Here is a 20,710-nt window from a genome sequence, read left to right on the forward strand (position 1 = left end):
GTATCTAAAGCTTATTTTACACAAAAGTACTCCTGAAATGCACTAAAATTAGAATAAAAATAGAAGTACAAACTGTTAGTAATTTAATGAGCTACAATAAAATACCATATGGCTTTCATATTAATTATGCAAATTGAAAAATTTGTGGCTAAGATATTTTGCCATTTTTTCCCAAAGGAGAACTTATGCCATTAACATTATAGTCACAGATAGATTGAACTAGTAAGTATATTAATATGCTATATTCATTTTAATGAATAAGTAAAGAATACCTTTTATTAATACAGTCATATTATTTTGGACTGTAAAACAGAAGAATCTTGTATAAACTAAGAAAACTTTTCAGGTGTTTTATGAAGCAGCATCGAAAACTATTTGGTCTCACATTTTTAAAAACTTTCTTTTTTTTTAAAGGATGTAAGCCTTTCCTGGAATAAGTCAAGAAACTCAGTACAATTTGACCACCACAAATACATTCTCAAAGCTCAATCTATTTTCTTCTTTAATCAACTAATTTGACTATTTAACTCATCACCACCTTAACTCACAGCTACAAAAACATCAATAAAGTACACTTGTAAGACAATTTACCAACAAAGAAAGAAACCGTGGAAACTGTGAAATGGCTAGATCAAAGTGGAGTAGCCATGACAGCCAGGGAAGAGAGGAGATTCTCTACTGCTGCCTCAATGCTCAGGTATCTTAGATGACTGTCTTCCTTTGCTACAGGACAGGATCAAATAGCTCAGTCAAGTGTCTTCCACAACCTTTCCCTAGCCACTCACTAGTCCACCATTAGCTCTCATTATTCCCCAACACAAACTCACTGTTCTAGGCAGCCTTGTTTCCAAATTTTTATTCATGTTATAGTCTTCTCTTGAAACACCATCTCTCTTCTTTATATTCGATCCAAGCCCTATTACTCCCTTAAGGTTTATCCCAAGCCTTACCATTTCAGCTTGCATTGAGTTCCCTAGTTTTTATAGAATTAAATGTCTGGACCCATAGTCTACTTTGTCATTTGACTTTTCCCATGAATGTGCTATATTTTTCTAACTGCATAACAAGCTCCTTGGAGCCAGGGATCTGTATTATACTTCTTATACATCAATCTTATGTATACAGTAGGTGCTCAATAAATAGTTGCCAGGTGAAAGAATTAAGGAAGATGCTTCAAAGCTATGGAATACCAGGAATCCACAAACAGGAGACACATTACGTTGGAATGCAGCAGTGGGGGGGTGGTGGTGGTGGTGGTATGGATGACTCATCTTAAGTTTCCTTCAGGGTGAAGAAGCACAGGTACAAAACGAAGATAATGGCAAAACCAAAAAGGCTGCCAGGTACCTTTGTCTGGCAGGGAAGGAAGGAGTCTGGAATTTGTTTGTTTGTTTAAGCAAATCAAGCCCTATTCACTGTGACCCCTTTGCATATTCCTACTATTTTTCAGGTTGAACAATTTTATCACGATAGCTAAAGCTCTCATTTAAGTAAATAAAAACAAGCAATAACTAAAAACTACAAACACGGTATCTAGGTATTTGGGGGCCTTTGAAGGTGCCAGAAAATCCCATTGCACATGGTCATTGTATTAATATTTGGGATGTGCTGAAGATGAATGTATCTTAGTCCTTAAAAATGGCACACTACTAAGTAAGCCAAAATAGTATATGTATGACTCAAATACCACTCCAAACTAAATAAAATGGCAAATTCCATTTTAGACCGCCACCTCTAAAGAAGACTAGACTGAAATCTATAGTTTAGATCTTACATAGAGGTGGCATCACAAGTATCTGTTTGTCTAGGTGGTGCAGTAAAGCACAAGCCCTGGATTCAGGAGGAACTGAGTTCAAACCTGGCCTCAGACACTTGACACTTACAAGCTGTATGACCCTGGGAAAGTCATTTAACCCTCATTACCCCACCAAAAAAAAAAAATGGTCACCAAGCATCTGTTTGTTAGGCAGATATTTAGAATGGGAATATATGTTCCCACGGAAACAATGTTATAAATGGTGATTGAGTCTCATAAGCTGGACCCCCCCAGACGCTATTAAATCCAGCAGGTCAAAAGGGAAGTTCTCCTACATTTTCTGAGTTAGGGATAAGCCCTGAGCAATGTCTCAGATCTCCCTCACGACCCCACTTTTCTAGCTCCACAGAAAGCCCCCCAATATCCCTCTGCCCTTTAGGCCCCTAGGACCCTCTGGCCACCATAGGCTATCTCAATAGCCTAGCCAAAAAGAGGCTAACACCTCAAGGAACTTCAATTTTAAACATCATCTACTTCACTCCAATGAAACTTCCAGTTTCTTCAGCTAAGCTGACCTCAGCTGAGCACGGCAGTAATCAAATTGATTGAATTCATACTTATTACTGATTGACTGATGTCTCTATAAGGCACCCAGAAGTCTTTCGATTTTTTTAAGACAATGTTTAACCCAAATGATGATAATAACAACCCATTTATATACTGCATATTACAAACCTATGTGAGGTAATACTAATAATTAACATTTACCTAGTGCTTTTAGGTTTGCCAAAGACATTTCCACATGTTATTTAATCCTCACAACAATGCTGTGAGCTAGGTGCTATTACGATTCCAGGAAGGAAACCGTGGCTCAGCAAAATCAGATGTCTTATCCAGGGTTACTTACACAGCAAGAATGTGTCTGAGTCAGGATCTGCACCTAGGTCTTCCTGAGTCCAAGTCCAGCATTTTATCTACTAGACCAGGCTACAAGAATTAGAAAATTTCCATTTCCCAGACTAGGAAACAAAGGTTCATAGAGAATAATATGAATTGATAATGGTCACATGGCAAATGTTTGTTTGCCAGGACTTGCAGCCAGGTAATCTGACTCAAAGACTCTTTCTAGCACAGCTTTTTTTTTTTTTAAATTAATAAAGTATTTTATTTTTTTCCCATTACATGTAAAGATAGTTCTCATCTTTTGTTTATACAAGCTTTACAATTTCAGATTTTTCTCCCCCCTTCCCCCTCCCCTAGACAGCAGGTAATCTGATATAGGTTACACACACACACACACACACACACACACACACACACACACACACACACACACACACACACACACACACACATACACATAATAACATTAATCCTATTTCTGCATTAGTCATGTTATAAGAGAAAGAATCAGAGCACTGATGAAAAACTTCAAAATAGAAAAAAACAACAGCACCCAAAACAAAAGAAATAGTATGGCTCATTCAGCATCTATACTCCGCAGTTCTTTTTTTTTCTTTCTTGGATTTGGAGATCCTCTTCCGTCATGAGTTCCCTGGAACTCTTCTGTACCATTGCATTGGTGAGAAGAATCACAGTAGATCAACACCCCATGTTGATGATACTGTGTGCAATGTTCTGGTTCTGCTCATCTCACTCATCATTATCTAGCACAGCTTTACCAAAGGAAAAATCGGGTAGTATAATAAAACAAAAAAGAAGAAACAAAGTAGTGGGAAGGAAGATACCTAGGGGAAGAGTAAAGGAGACTGGGTTATCATAGAGATATTGACAGGCCAGCTCTGCCTGGGAGTCTGCTCCCACAGTGCTTCCCCTTCTTATGATTTCAAATAGAGATTCTCTGCAAGACCTCAGCTTGCATCCCCATGGCTTCTGTGGCTGTAGGAATGAAAGCAATGGCTTTAGAAGTGGTGATAGGGCCGCTTCCGTGGGGAGGGAGCATGCTGAGTTTTACATTTATTCAATCAAAAAATATTTACCGAGTACCTGTTATGTGTAACACAGTATATGAGGGGAGATACAATGAAATGATAAATACATGGGCACTGCTATTGTCTTTGTGAGGAAGATAGATATGTACAGAGAAAACCAAACCAAACCAAAAACATGTTAGCTTATAAGAAGTACATGATCAACACAGTGCGTGGTACAGAATCAGTTCGGAGGATCAGAGATCAGATGCAAGAGTTATGGAGATGTATAAATTGTTTATAAGCTGAGGATTTACCCTGTACTTTGTATTATAAAACTGGAATGAAAAATTATTCATAAATACACAAAACTTACTTCTCTTAGAATATAAAAATTACTCTGGGAGTAAATCATGGACTTTCATTAACAGAATTAAACTCTAACAGGTCATTTATTAGTTATGGCTCTGGTGTCTTAATTACAATGCTAGTAGTTAAAACCGTTTAGAAAAGTACTGGTGGGGGCAGCTAGATGGCGCAGTGGATAGAGCACCGGCCCTGGATTCAGGAGTACCTGAGTTCAAATCCGGCCTCAGACACTTAACACTTACTAGCTGTGTGACCCTGGGCAAGTCACTTAACCCCAATTGCCTCACAAAAAAAAAAGAAAGAAAGAAAGAAAGAAAGAAAGAAAGAAAGAAAGAAAGAAAGAAAGAAAGAAAGAAAGAAAGAAAGAAAGAAAGAAAAGTACTGGTTATTCAGCTCATAGGTCTGGCCCTATAGTGAACAGTTAACTTTCATTTGTTTCACAGTGATAGATTACAGCAATACTGTTGTTAACAATGATGAGTTCCAGGGGCAGCTATGTGGTGTAGTGGATAAAGCACTGGCCTTGGAATTAGGAGGACCTGAGTTCAAATCCGGCCTCAGACACTTGACACTTAACTAGCTGTGTGACTCTGGGCAAGTCACTTAACCCTCATTGCCCTGCAAAAAAAACCCCCAAAAAACCCAAACCCCAAACCAAAAAAACCAAACCAAAACAAAACAAAAACGGGGCGGCTAGGTGGCGCAGTGGATAGAGCACCGGCCCTGGATTCAGGAGTACCTGAGTTCAAATCCGGCCACAGACATTTAACACTTACTAGCTGTGTGACCCTGGGCAAGTCACTTAACCCCCATTGCCCCACAAAAAAAAAACCAAAACCCAAAAACCCCAAAACAAAAAACCAATGATGAGTTCCAAAGATAACTTATTGTCGGAGACTTTAATACTAGAGATAGTCTACAGAAGACATAAGGAATCGTTTACAGGACATGTACAATAAAGGTCTGTGATAGGAAAATATCAAACACCAAATAGAACAATGTCAAATGTACTGGGAAATACTGGAGAGTCTCAGAAATGGGTGCCTATTCCTATGCCAGCAAGGACAGGCAGGCCACCTCCTACTCATCCTATCCACGGAAAGAGAAAAGAGTAAGAGAGAGCGAGAGGCAGAGAAGAAGAGAGACAGAGAGGGAGAAGGAGAGGAAGAAGGAGAGGGAGAGAGATGGAGAGATTGGCCTTTAAAAGACAACTGAGAGGGGCAGCTAGGTGGCGCAGTGGATAGAACACTGGCCCTGGAGTCAGGAGTACCTGAGTTCAAATCCGGCCTCAGACACTTAACACTTACTAGCTGTGTGACCCTGGGTAAGTCACTTAACCCCAATTGCCTCACTAAAACAAAATAAAACAAAACAACAACAACAAAAAAAGACAACTGAGAATCACCTTCAGGGCTGCCTGAAAGGCAGTATGATTTGAGCTCCCCTATGCCCTCCTGCTTGCTGAGGCTGGAAATTCCTTTGACTCTGTCTACTATTAGATAAAAGAAGCAAAAAGCAAATCTCTGCTTCAGGTAGATTGAGATGCATTCATTTACACTGAAATATATGCAGTCAATGAAGAAGTATCAATAAATGATATCAGAATCTTTCGTGTTATTTTAGAGGAAGTGAGAGAATAAGAGGGCACTCGATGAATAGGTGGGAAAGAGGGATGGGAAGAGATGGAGACACCGAATGCAAGGTCTGCCTGATTGCCAGCGACTATTCATGGATAAATAAAACCTGAGAAGGAGTGTTTTTGTCCTGTACAGTTGGAAGTTCAACAAGAACAAGGCTACTGAGTCCCATGGCATAAACCACACTGTTTTATGTGATTATTTTTAGTCATAGTTAACTCTGACATAAAGGAACCTCAAACCTAGATAATTAATTCAAATCTAACTCTGTATCCTTAATATGAGCTGGCTGTCTTCTAAATGCTTGCTTTTTGCTCAGTTCCTCTTCTGAAAGTGTACAGATGGATTAATACAAATCTACTACTATTAGGAAAAATCCCATTAACTATATAATGGTTCAATAATACCAACTACATGTGAAAAGTATTCAAGATAGTCTATACAAATGAGATTATTTCTTAAAAGGATTTTTTTTTGGGGGGAGGCCTCACTATTTTATCAGCTTCAAAATTAGGTCAATTAACCTGATCTCCAAGTTTTGACAACAATTCACAGCAATAATCTTATCTTATCTAATCTCATTTCTATAAGTATTTCCAGGGATCTTTCCTTAAATTATTCCTTTCCCTTCAATCTAAAATGAATCAAACACCCCCTCTCTCATTTAAATTTATAGCCTAATTTGGGTAATTAAAGTACTGAAAGAAAATGAAGACATTAAGAAAACAAAAACAAATACCTTCGGGATACCAGAGCATGGAATATCCACAAAAACAAGTTCATAGAGTAAGTTTACACTGATTAGTAGAGTTTAAACTACAGGTATTGTCTTTAATTTTGAGAATCCAATCAAAGAAGAAATATTGACAAAGCATGAAAGAGACAGGAAAAGGACATGTATAGCTGCAAATTGTTCAGCAAAAATGACTTTGTAAAAGCACATAAAGCAATAGAATGCCAGAAACTTTCCTGCAGTTTATAAACTTTAAAGTAAATAGTTTGAAATCAAAGCCTCTTTGTGAGCTATTTCTTTAAGAAATGAATAAGAACCAGAAATACAAATCTAAAAATTAGTTCAGTTGCTTCTTGATCTTCCTTCTTCCACCCATTCTTCTACCTTTTGGACATAGACACAAACTTTTTAACATTTTAAAATAATCTCAGGCCCTTGAAGAAGCAGCTAGGTAATTTAAAGAAGACCTGAATTCAAATTCTGCCAGACATTTCCTAGCTGGGAGCTAGGGTCACATTACAAACTCCCCAGAGCCTCCTGGGTTCTAGGGTCTCTTTCAGCTCTAAATTCAGGATCCTAAGAGCCTAAGCATAAATGGGTCTCATCAACTATCTGGCATTTACCAGGGATCTCCTGTCCTTTTGTAACGGCTTCACTCTTCACAAACCCAGTCTCCTCCCTCCAAAGGGTCCCTTCACCCCTAAATCCATTTCTACTCATCTATGTAAATTCTTGACTTCCTTCAGGGCTCAGCTCTGAACCTGTTTTCTCCCCAAAATCCCTCCTTGACTGATTTTCTATCAACATGACTTGGCTTCTTTCTGAGCTCCTATAATTTTTATTGCATTGTACAGACAAACACTAACTTGACTCTAAAATTTTCCATATTATCCATTCATTTTGCATACATTCAGATAGAAGGCTGGCTCTCAAATCAGAGGACCTGGGTTCATATCCCACCTCTGACCCTTTACTAACTGTGACCTTAGACAAATCACTTAACTTCCCTGAACTGCAGTTTTCTCATATATAAACTGAGAGGGTTGTATTAAATGTCCTCTGAAGTCTCTTCTAGTTCCTAAGTTATGTCCATAAACCTATAGGCGTTTCTGGCATACATACCAATACATTCATAACCTACAGAGTTAAGGCTTAGAGACAAGGCAAAAATCAGCACCCAGATATGTGAATAATTCCTCCTATTCCTTCTATTTTAAAGTAAAAATATCACAGATGGAAAAAAGAGAAAATTATCTAAGTAAAACTCCAGTTTATTAGTCATTTGCCATATGGGATAAAATTAAATATTACCAATTTGTTAAAATCCTTTAGAGGCCCAGTAATGTTAAGAGACTTGGAGAAAAGTCTCTAGGATATTGGGTAGAGCTCCTATGGAGTAATGTGGATATATGTGGATAAGTTTTACAGGATGGGAAGGCATAGGTGGAATATATCTGGCAAGAAAACTCAATGGGATCATAGATCAGAATCTATACATCCAAATATTGTAAGAAAAATCTCATGCTTTACATGGCTGTTATGGAAATATCTATTGCATGACTTCACATGTTTAATCAATATCAAATTGCTTGCCTTCTCAAGGAGTGGGAAGGGCTGTGAGCAGGGAGAGAATTTGGAACTCAAAATTTAAGAAAAGATTGTTGAAATTTTTTATATGTAATTGAGAAATATTTAATGAAATAAATAAAAATAATTTTTAAAAATCCCATGTTTTTAGGATATGTGATTCCTCAGTGTAGCAAGCTTCGAAAGAGGAAACACACTTCATTAGTCCCCTCATTCCCCTCTGTCCTTCTGATCAGAGCACTGGAGGGCAAAGCAAAGAACTTCTCCTAAAGACCTTATTTAAAGATGGCTCCCAAGCCAATAACTCTTCATTTCCCACCAGCTACATTCCTTCAATTGGTCCACCATGCCCCCTTGCATGGGCCCTCTTCCCTAGCCTCTCCATTCTTCTCTTCCTTCTGCATTGCTATTTTCCCCTATTAGAGTGTAAGTTTCTTCTTGAAAGCCAGGACTATATCTTTTTCTTATTTGTATCCCCAGTGCTCAGCATAGTGACTGGCACATAGCAGGCACACAGTGTTTAATGACTGAACATGTAGATCAGCAACTAGTCTTTGAGAGCTGCCTGGGGGCAATTGTGACTTGCCTGGAGTCACACAGCCAGTATGCAGCAGCAGAAGGGGAGATCTGGTCAGAATTATGAGAACTAAATATGTTCAGATACTATTATTATAGTTGGTGAAAAGAAAACACCTATTGCTATTAGCATTCCAAAGAGACAAGGTTTTTATTTGAGGGTCTTTCTTTGAAGCTGTGATTATCAGTTCTGCCAAAAATGAAACCAAGGTGTTTTGGGTTTTATTCCTTCCCTCAAACTAGGTTCTCCTAAAGATTATCTCCCAAAATACAATGAAATGCTAGGAAATTAGGAAAGTGTCACAGGGTGATCTTTTCTTTTCTTTTTTTTTTTGAGTGGGTTAGTGAGGGTTAAGTGACTTGCTCAGGGTCACACAGCTAGTAAGTGTCAAGTAGCTGAGGCTGGATTTGAACTCAGGATCTCCTAAATCCAGGGCCGGTGCTTTATCCACTGTGCCCAGGGTGATCTTTTCAAAGAAAGTAAATGCTATATCACAATCTGCTTCTTACTGGTTCACCTCTCATATGTGGGAAAAGTAACTTAATTTTTTTCTGCTCCTCCCAAGCTCTGCACCTAGAGGGAAAGTCCTTCAACAGGATGTTAAAGAATATAAGAAAAACAAAAACAATGGTTCATAAAATCTCCTGGAAAAAAATTAGGTTCAGAGGAATAAAATAAAATACATTTTTTGAATCAACCTTTTCTTTTTTCTCCCTAATATTGTGATTTTCACAAAGGGAAATCAGCAAAATCAGTTTACTCAGTCAGCTTAACTAAGAAAGAAGGTAGGAGATGGAAGGCACAGAGAGAAAGGGTATAATTTACGTTATTGGTCCAAATATAGAACCAATTTCTAAAATGAGAGGTCTTTGAAAGAAGTTAAAAAATAAGTTGCATTTAGGATTTATGCCTGCCAAATTTTGGGAAAATTAAGGTCTATGTTCAGATTATAATCGGAGATATGACATTAAAGAAACTTCTAGTTAAATTAATTTTCAGACTATTATCACTTGATATTTAATTTTTATTTATAGCAATTCAAAACAAATTTCTATATAACAAGAAAATATTAATCAACAAGTATTTGTTAAGTGCTTATCATGTGCCAGGCATTGTACTGGGTTCTGAGGATAAAAGCACAATCAACCAACATTTATTAAGCGTTTACTATGTGTCAGTCACTGTGCTAATCACTAAGGATACAAAAAGTGGCAAAAGACAGTCCCAGTCTTCAAGGAGCTTATGGAAAGACAACATGCAAACAAATGCACATAAAACAAGCTACATTCAGGATAATCAGGAAATAATTAACGGAAAAGGAAGGCACTGGAAGAAATGGGATTTTAGTTGGGACTTAAAGGAAGCCAAGGAAGTCAGTAAGCAGAGCAGAGCAGAGCAGAGCAGAGCAGAGCAGAGCAGAGCAGAGCAGAGCAGAGCAGAGCATTTTGGGCATGGGAGAAATGCCCAGGGGTGAGACATGGAATGTCTTGTTCATGGAATTGCCGGGAGAGCAATGTCACTGGACCAGAGAGTATGTTATCAGAAAGTAAGGTGTAAGTAAGTAAGACTGGAAAGGCAGAAGGAAGCTAGGTTATGAAGAGCTTTGAATTCCAAACAGAAGCATTTAGTGTTTGTTCCTGGAGGTGATAGGGAGCCACCATAGTGTGTTGAGGAGGGTGACATGATCAGACCTGTGCTTTGGGAATATCACTTTAGTGGCTAAAAGGAGGATGGAATGAAGTAGGGAGAGACCTGAGGCAGGCAGACCCACCAGCAGGCTAAGGCAATAATGTAGGTGTGAAATGATGAGGGTCTGCATCAGGGGAGAAGGAGAAATATTCAAGAGTTCCTGCAGAGGTGAAACTGACAAGCCTTGGAAACAAAATAGGTGGGAGTGAGAGATAGTGAGGAAACCAGAATGAGTCCTAGCTTGTGAGACCAGAAGAGTGTTTCCCTCTACAATAATAAAAGGTGGGGGTGGGAGAGAGAGAAAGGGGAAAGAACAGTACTTAGGGGAAAAGATAATGAGCTTTGTGTCGGACAGAGAGAGTCTAACATGTCTATTGGAATCCAGTTCAAGATGTCTGAAGGCAGTTGGAGATGTGAGACTAGCAGTCAGCAGGGAGGTTGGGGCAGGAAGGGTAGATTTGAGAATCATCAGCCTAGAGAGTGAAATAGTTCTTAACCCTCTAGATGCTTACATCCTAATGGGGAAGGCAAGCTCATATAAAAATATATAAAGAATAAATGTCAAGTGAACAAATACAAATACACATAAATCAGCGTGGGAAGGAAGACACAGCAGTTGGGTGGCAAGGAAAGGCTAGACGTATACTAGCTGGGTAGATCTGGGAAAGCCAATTAATCTCTTACTGTCCCTCCCAGGAAAAGCTCTACAGTACAGAAGAGTTGTCAGTTAGCATTAATAGAGGGAATTTCCACGTTGGGAATCCTCCACGTGGTTGAAATTGGAAGTCCAGACCAATCACACAGTGCGTTACAAATTTTACAAATTTTAAAGCATTATATAAACCTTACCTATTAGTGGAATAGATACATGCCTTTTCATATCAGATTACTATCCTTGATGGTTAAATAATCTTTCTCATATATCACATAAAGCTCCAATAACAAACTTTCAATAACAATTGCCTCATCTAGAAAATAGGGATGAAGCAGGGACCTCTCTACAGACTGGACAGTATATATAGACAGAACTGTACTCCCGCTGTAAGACCTATGATTAAGTAAAGTACTACAAAAGAGCAAAATTAGACCCTGAGCCACCGGCTCACCGGGAGAGCAGGGTCCAGGGTATAGTCTGCCTTGGTTTCTCCCAACTCTCCACTACAGGGTTCACACAGCTTGGACACCAGCTAATTGCAGACATTTGTAAAAATGCTTTCAAGTTTGCAAGATGCTTTTACATAGCTTAGCTCATTTGACTCCCACCTGACTCTTAGTCCAGCAATTTTGCTGTTATGCTGCGCTGTGCTGCCCCCAAACGTACTGAATAATTGGGTTGTTCAAGGTAGTATTTTTTATCATCAATGAACTGATGAGCTACTGACAACTCCAGAGGGCATAGTATATTATAAATAATGCAAAACTAGTATAAGATGTTAGCACACTAAAATGCCATCTAATCACATAAGAACTTGCAACTGTTTCACTCTGAATCATACTTACACACAATTTCCCACAATTTGTTATTTTTAGCAGATCCATTTGAAAGGACTTCACATTTCAAACTATAATGTTCTAAGAAAATAACTCCACACTAAAAATTAAAATGTTTCAAAATAAAATGAGCAAATAAATAATTTTCAGTGTGCCGAAAGCTTTGCTAACTTGCAAGAACACTAAAACTGAACTGAATCCCACTGCTCTATCACCATCACAACACCTTGGGACTTCTAGCTACATTCAGCTTTCTCTTAACGCTAGACCAAGCAGTCAGTTGATAGCCCCAGAGTCATAAGTGATCACTGCAAGTCAGGAATTATAAATGAGACCAAGAATTTCCTTGCATTATTTGGTCATTTTTCACAGTCCCTTATTTTTTTTTCTCCCCTCTCACTCGAATCATATTCAGTAGCCAGACTGCCTCAAAGTTTGTTAAGAAAAACAAAACGGGGACCAATGGGGGTTAAGTGACTTGCCTAGGGTCACATAGCTAGTAAGTGTTAAGTGTCTGAGGCCAGATTTGAACTCAGATACTCCTGAATCCAGGGCCGGTGCTTTATCCACTGCGTCACCTAGCTGCCCCTTAACTAGCTTTTATTAATGAAGATGCTAGTAACTGGTCTATGCAACCAGTAAAATTCCAATTTTAATACTGCTTGGAAAAGGTAAGTCTTGAATCTATCAAATTCAAAAGCATTATAAGGCATATAATGCCTTATCTGTGCCAGGCACTGTGTAAGGATTGGGGACAAAAAACCCCAAAGCAGTCTCTGACCTCAAGAAGCTTTGATTTTATCTGAGGGAACAACATAATTGCAGGAGATTACAGTTGATACATCTCAATTCAGTAAAGTACATGCTCTGTAGCTATTTTTTATTTACACATATATTTAATGTGGTTTTAACGTCCATTAAAAAAAAACTTTGGCAATAAATTACAGTTCACTATATTTTCCCTTTCTTATATGAGAATGCTTAAGATAATTTCCTGATAAAGAAAAGGAGAGAAACGAAAAAATATTCTCTCCCCTTATAATTACAGAATTTCAGAGCTAAAAGAGACCCCAAAAAATCATCTAGTTCAACTCCCACATTTTATGGATAAAGTAACTGGGGTAAAAAAAAATGCTACACTGACTTGCCTAATGTCAAATAGCTCAGTCAGTGGCAGAGACCTGGGAGCAGAACTCAAGCATTCATTCCACTACCTGGCATGCACTCTAAAAATCATGATTCTAAAATTACACAAAATTAAAATATACAAGTTTTTAGACAAGCTGGAATAAACATAATAAAAACAAATATTGTTCCCACTTTCAAAGACTTGTTTTTTAAAAAGGGGACACCTAAAATTTAGGTATCAAAATTATATTCTTCCAAAGACACTAACAAATAAATATATAAAATACAGTTATATAATTATATATAATCTAAAAAATCCTAAAGACCAGTGGTTAAAAAAAAAAAGAAAAGTAAATGAATTTCAAAGTTCTATTTTTAAAATCCTATAAGTCAAAAGTAAAATAAGAAATTTGGTATATATATTGACAATGTAATTATAAAATGCAGTATTTTAGGTATATGGTAATAATAAATTATGGCTTATAAACAATGATCTAGAATATGGTACAAAGGTCTCATTAAATACTTTTTTTCTTTCTTTCTTTTTATTAAATACTTTTGATACACACGGGTTAGTAGGGGAAAAAAATGGGTCCAAACAAGGGTAACCCTGAGATGTTCTGGCAAGACAGTGGTTCTGCAGTGCCAAAGAAATTCTCATTTGTTTTTTAAAAAACAAATGGGGGGGGGCAGCTAGGTGGCGCAGTGGATAGAGCACTGGCCCTGGAGTCAGGAGGACCTGAGATCAAATCCCAGCTCAGACACTTGACACTAAGTCACTTAACCCCAAATGCCTCAACAAAACAAAACAAACAAACAACAACAACAACAAAACAAATGAAGAAGAAGAAAAAAACCCCACCACTACCACCAACAACAAAAACACCAAATGAAGGTTTCAGGAAAAAAATTCAAGTAACTGTCAGCAAAATTTTCATGGTTAAGTAGTATCTGGAATTCTAACATATGCTACCACACACACTTTTGCACATATACATATACCTGTCATCTACAAAAAAAGGTGCCAAGATCTCAAAAAATCACCATCACTGATTTGTTTCAAAGGTGAGAATACTAACCTTTTCAATCTCATATAGTTTTCACTGGCAGCAGGTCTGCATTCAGCACGCTGTACCACTATTCCTTCCAATGAAAGTTTATCTTGAATGGAAAGAAAAACATATTAAATCGGTATGTTCAAAGATATAATATTGACTATTTCCAGTGCTATCTTTTGATCTACTACGCAAAATTATACAATACAGCATGAAACAGAACCTTTTATCTGAAAGTTGACATGCCTATCAGAGATTTAAGGAAATTTATTTTCACTTAATAAAGAATCGGGCTCCTCATATATGCCAGTAGTTGATGCCAAGAGGAAACTACAGATTTCTTGGTTTATGGCTTTGTCTTGGCAGGGCATGGTTGATGCCACTGCAGAAAAGGAGGGAACTCAAAGATGTACAGACCTGTAATAGGACTTACAAGAAGATTACTGAAATGTCTGGTAGGTTTGTAAACATTTTGGACAGATTAGCAATTTCTAAAAAGCTAGATAATGTCTTTTCAACTTTAATAATACTACAATTAAATGATGAGGATGAATTTGAAGGACTACCAAACTGGAATAGGCTATACAAGCAGGTGGGCTGATTTTTCTGAAATATGTCCTGTGCCATTTCTGCCTATGGGGCCATTAAGAGTTGTTAAAGTAATGCTTTACCTGGCTGCTAATTGCCAAAAGAACAGGGAAACTTTTCAAATGAATGGCTGTGCTAAGAATTCACATAGAGAAGGGAGAAATTCAGTATACAAAGATCTGCTTAAAACTAAAATGAGATATCCCTCCCCAACTTTTTTCCCAGACCTGAAATTTGGGACCGTGGCTTAAAGCGCATACACTATAAAAGAGTGGAAATCAATCAGTGAGCATTTATTAAGCACCTATGATATGCCAGGCCCTATTCTAGGCACTGGGAAAGACAAAATAAAGTAGTCCCTGACCTCAAGAAGTTTACATTCTCTGGAGGCTACAAAATGCCACAAACACTCTGGGACTCTGGGCAGGTAATGATGTTTTCCCCATGACTCAGTTTCCTTATCTGTGAAATTCGGTGACTAGATTAAGTGATCTCGAATGACTTTTCTAACTTGAACATTCTAGAATTATCAATCAATTTCTGTTCCTTACTTTTTCTGTATAATGTGGGCAGATGAAATGTAGCATAACAAAAAGACGACTACTAGCTTTAGAGTCAGAAGCCCTGGGTTCTTCTCAGCACAGGAACTCAGCACATGATTATATTAAGTTCCTTTTTTTTTTAATCATAAAGATTTTTTCATAAGATTTTTAGTTCCAAATTTTTCTCCCTCTTTCCTTCCCCTCCCCCCTCCTCAAGATGGAAAGCAATCCAATATAAGTTATAACAATCACATTAAACATTTCTGCATTAGTCACGTTGTGAAAGAAGAATCAGAACAAAAGGGAAAAAACAAACAACCCCCCCCTCCCAAAACCAAAAACCAAAGTAGAAACATATACTAAGTTCTTACTGAGATCCCTGATAGGAGCTTAAGAGCAGCTCAGGGATCAGGGAAGTACAAATATCTTAGAGGTCTTGTTGAGGGTGGTCTGACTGGTTTCCCACCCTTGAGGTCCCAAGCAGAGAAGCACAATCAGCTAGCAAATCAGATGTTTCCAGCCCAGAGGGTTTAGAATCTTTAAATATGAGGGTCTCAGAGCAGAGGGGAGAAGAAGGAATGACCAAAAGGGGACATGGGCAGGAGGATAGCTTGTTAGAAAGAGAAACATGGCCCCCCAAAATCCAGTTTTTTCTGAACTGTACATATCCTAAAATAAATTCGATTAATTGAAAAAAATTATTACCAGGAATAAAGGGATATTAGTTCTGCATACGAAATATTGAAAAATTTAAATGGCATCAACTTCCATAATCTTTACTCTTTCATATTTAGGGGAAAATCCCACTTCTCTGGATATGATGCAACTTCTATACTTTTAATCTATGACAATACAGATAGGCTAAACGGAAGTTTCCTTTTGCATTATATATATATATATATATATTTTTAAGCCTGCCAATAAAATTAACTGTGTAAACAAGATGGGGGGAAGACTTTAAAATCCTTACGAATAACATTTGTTAAAAACATACACTTTCACACAAAACAATTGATGGACATATTATAAATCATTCTTCACTAAAAAAGGACCCATAATTGATAGTGTCTTGTTAGCCTAATTATTGTTACTATTTGTACTCAAAAATAAATCTTTCTTTAAAAAATAATGAATTTTTGTAAGAACACTATACAATAATCAATTTTTGTAAACATACTGTACGATTTTTCTAAGAGAATACTGTAAAGAAAGAACTATCCCAAGAATCAAGAGAACTGGTTTATGTCACTAAGAAGTCATGTTACTTTGGGAAAGTTAGTTAAGTTCTCTTGGATTCACAGCCATGATCACCTATATAATTAGAGGGTCAAACAGATTAACTTGTATCTAACATCTCTACCTTCCAGCTATGAGATGTTGTGATTATATTCCTTTTTACTAAATCACACTGATTTTCCTCTAAAATTAAAGATTTGCTGATATTTGGTTTTTGCTTGTATTTTCTCCATTAGGCTACTTAAGGGCACAAGTCTATTACTATATTATCTTTGTATAGTAATTATAAAGGAAAGGTTTGAAAAGTTCACAAAAACCCATTTCAACTCTATTGCTCTCCTTCCTCTCATCTGAGAGGTACTGTGCAGAGAAGAATATTCATCACCTTTTCAGGAGTTAAATACTTTCTTGAACATATAGAAAAATAGGAATGGACCTTCCTTTTATTAAAACAGATTAAGTGGTTTTCGGTCTGAACCAATACTGCTAAAAACTTCCACATCAAAAAACCCACAACAAAATTCTTTTAAGAAGTAGTATGAAGGGGCAGCTAGGTGGCGCAGTGGATAGAGCACCAGCCCGGAATTCAGGAGTTCAAATCCAGCCTCAGACCCTTGACACTTACTAGCTGTGTGACCCTGGGCAAGTCACTTAACCCCAATTGCCTCACCAAAAAAAAAAAAAAAAAAAGTAGTATGGGGGGAGAGAATGGCCAAGGTCTGAGCTAAAGGGCTGGTCAACAGGGACCTTGAATCAAACTAACTAGGTGACATGGCAGCCAAAAAGAGAATGCCATTCCAGGCTATCTTAAGAGACAAAAAAGATCCAGAGTGATGGTGGCAAAAAGTTCTTCATTCTGCCTTGGTCAGGCCATCTCTCAAGTTCTATGTTCAGATGTGAACACATCATTTTCAAGAAAGATGAAAACTGGAGGGAATTGGGAAGAAGGCAACGTTTTCATATAATAGTTTTGTTTGATTATTTTGCTGTTGATTGGTTGCACTTAATTTTGTTGCTGTTATTCTTCCAATCTCCTCAGATGCTCCACTGATTTACTAAGGCGTTCCACTTGTTTTTCTAAGCTATTGATTTTCACATTTGTTTTCTTGTAGTTTTCCTTCAATATACATTTCTATCTGTAGGTGCCAAATTTTCCTTTACATCTTTTGTTGACCTCATTTACTCCAGAGGCTCTCACAACAGGTCGATTATTTCTCTCTTGTGTGGGGGGAGGGGTTCAGTCTCTTCCTTCTGTTTCCTCATTCCTTCAGCTTCTTAATTTCCTGGGAGGTTTTCCCTTCGAGCTATTCTTTTTTGTAGCTCTCTTTTCATTTATCTGAAGGGTCAGGGCATGTCTGTTCTGGTTTTCCAGCAATGCTGGGGAGCTGGGTGCCAAAACTTCTTTGGAGCCGTTATTTATAGGAAGGATCCTGTGCCAGGTAGGGAGTGGGAGAGAACTGCTGAGGTCCTTTCCAGCTGTTACACTGTTTGATTCGGCGACAGTGGTCAGCATTGGACCACTGGTTCTAGTTTAGTGGATCTCATACAATGATGTGGGATTCAAATGGATCAGAGCTCAAGCAGCACCTAGAAAGGTATTCATCTTCCTTGGCATGTCAGGAACGAGACCAAGTATGTTTGGAAGCTATAGAGCATGCTTCTTTATACGATCCTTTGGACACAGTCACACCTCGAGGATACTTAGAGAACTGGCATCAGAACTTAAACTCAGTTCCACAGAACTGTAATTTGGATTGCTGACTCTCCTGAGATGGGAAGTGGCTGCCTGCCTGCCTGCCTGTTCCAAGTCACACCTCAGAGAGAATAAAGCCCCAGCAAGTGAAATAAGGTAATGAAAACATGTATAGATTTTAAGTATTTCCATCTTCCAGGGAACCTGCTTATGGTTCTGGAAGCAAGATCTCTCAGTTTAATCCAATAAAAAGAGCACTCAGACAAACTAGTCTTCCATTTTTAAGAAAAATATTATTTCAACTAATAGTTGTGAATAAGCTTGTCTGTCTTCTACTTGATCTTTCCTCAATCTTCAACAGTTTATGGAATGATATGTATAGCACATCAAGCCTTTATTCTCTCTAGCTTAGTGTTGGATTTGAGCTTCATTTATCTTCTACAATATATAGAATCAACTCAATTGTCTGCTCTAATGGAAGGGGAGTACCAGCAAAAACAGAGCCAAAACTATATTATATTTGGTACTGGGCCATATTTTCTAATATTCACAAGATGAATATGTGCCTGTCTAAATCCTGGAAATCAAATAATGAAGCTATGTTCTGATTCAGGAGGTCTTAGAAAACTGACCATCTTCCCCAACTACTACACACAGTTCAACTCCAATAAAGGGCAAAATAAACTTAAAAGGTATAAAATAGGCCATCTGGAAAAAGGTTAATGGAATTGGGGACTGTTTAGCCTGGAGCATACAATTCAATTTTTAAAATTTGCTGAGTGTCTCTATTGTGCCCAGTTTCCACAAAAAGGATAGGAGAGTAAAGAATTACAGGAAGAATCATGTACCACGATATAGTTGAGGGAAAAAAATGACTAACACATTAACTAAGAACAATTCTATACAGTGAATAGTATTAAAATGTAAGATACAATCAAATGTGCCAAGGGTATTAGGAAAAATGTAAATTTATTGCTGCCTTCAGGTATATGAAAATTTGTATTAAGATGATTCTAACTGGTGGTTCTCTTATCTATCAGTAATAGAATAAGTTGAAATGGGTTTAAGTTAAAAACTGGAGAAAACATTGGAATGGGATACCCAGGGAGCTAATGCAATTTATACCTGAAATTCTGAAAGAAGCCATGAATCTTGGCTGGTGGAAGAAGGGGGCCTCCCAAAGGAAGAGGGTGGATAAGCTCTCTGATTCTAAAATATCATTTTACAGACTATATTGAAAGGCTGTTAAAAAAAGAAGGAATTCTGAGCACTATTAACAAGTCATTTTTCTATTTCCCATTTTAAAAAAAACTGCTATAGTTATAATACCTTAACTGCCCTTAAAGAATTAATAGTTGTACTTTTAAATCAAATTGTTTAGTTTTAAATATCTAAAAAAAAATTGTTTTTATACAGACCAATGGCTTCATAAGCTCTTTGATGGGTGTGAACTAGGATGGAAACTCTATTTTGATAAGACTTGTCAGTGCTAGTACCTTGTTGGCAGACAATTTGAAACCTGGATATCTGTGGGGACTCAGTTCTCTTTAAATTTAAAATAATTCTCTGTGTCTATCCCCTCCCCCTTTCTTTCAGTTTCTCTCTGACCATGTCATTTTCTCTCCTCCCCCCTTCCATCTTGGTCTCTGTCTGTCTGTCTATTCACTCTTCCTTCTACCCCTTCCCTCTCTCCTTTCATCGCCCTTGTCTTGCACAGACACATATCTAGAGTGGGGGAAAATGTAGAATGAAATTTTTCCTATTCAAGGAACTTTTTCTAGGCTAATAGTTTTGAGTGCTTTCCATACACACTGAACTCCTTCTGTCACATTTCCTTGTTGAATTTTTAAAAATGTTCCCCAGAGTAAAATTACCTAGGCTTCTCAGAAGACTTAGTTCAATCCTACAGATATTTAAAAGGGAGGCCGTGTGACACAGTGAATGGAATTCTGTTATTGGAATCAGAAAACCTGCATTCAAATCCTGCTTCAGAACTTAGTAGTTGTATGATTATAGGAAGGTCACAATCTAATGAGGAAACTACTATTTACACCAGCTAATAGAGCTGCTGTAAGGAAAAGACTCTGTAAACCTTGAAAGATTACTTAAATAAGTTTCTTCTTCTTATTATTATTATGAATATTCATCTAACCAGAATTTTTCATGAATATGATAACCTCCTCTCCACATTGCTAGTGTTAGCACAAGGCTGAAGTTTGTGAGATTTAAAATTGGATATTAGATCATATAACGATTGGAATAACACCACCTGCTGGAGACTTACTGTAGAAGAGTTCTGCCCATGAAGTGAAGGTCTTTGAGGGCAAGACCAGGAGTCTTTTCTTTGGCGTCAGGAAGTGACGCAGGCTGGTGGGAGGAGGAAGGAAGAGACTGGCGCTCGCTCTCACTCTCTTTCCTTTGGACTCTGGTGGAGAGTGGGGCTAGAAATGCACTCTCCCTTTAATAGATAGATGAATGTAGGCCTTTCTCTCTCTCTTTACCAAATTCTTATTCTCCTTAATAAATGCTTAAAAGTCTAACTCTTGCTAAAGCTTATAATTTATTGGCGACCACTCATTAGATATTTTAGACAGTTTAGCTAGAATTTTAGCCCTTAACAAGTTCTACATATATTTTCTGTAATATAGTTAGCTGGCATATTCCTTGGGAACTCTATCAATGTGATAAAACACCCAAT

The 20,710-nt window shown here is 37.6% G+C and overlaps 1 protein-coding gene across 1 annotated transcript in view; it reads right to left on the reverse strand.

Moving 5' to 3' along the window:
* The window catches only part of GTF2F2 (general transcription factor IIF subunit 2), a 96,266-nt gene that overhangs the window by 38,787 nt on the left and 36,769 nt on the right, over positions 1 to 20,710 (reverse strand). The window contains exon 3 of the mRNA XM_043993365.1: positions 13,978 to 14,059. Coding sequence (XP_043849300.1) covers positions 13,978 to 14,059 — 82 coding nt within the window. The remainder of the gene's footprint in view (positions 1 to 13,977; positions 14,060 to 20,710) is intronic.

The sequence above is a fragment of the Dromiciops gliroides genome, chromosome 3, assembly GCF_019393635.1.
Source record: "Dromiciops gliroides isolate mDroGli1 chromosome 3, mDroGli1.pri, whole genome shotgun sequence".
Taxonomy (NCBI): Eukaryota; Metazoa; Chordata; class Mammalia; order Microbiotheria; family Microbiotheriidae; genus Dromiciops; species Dromiciops gliroides.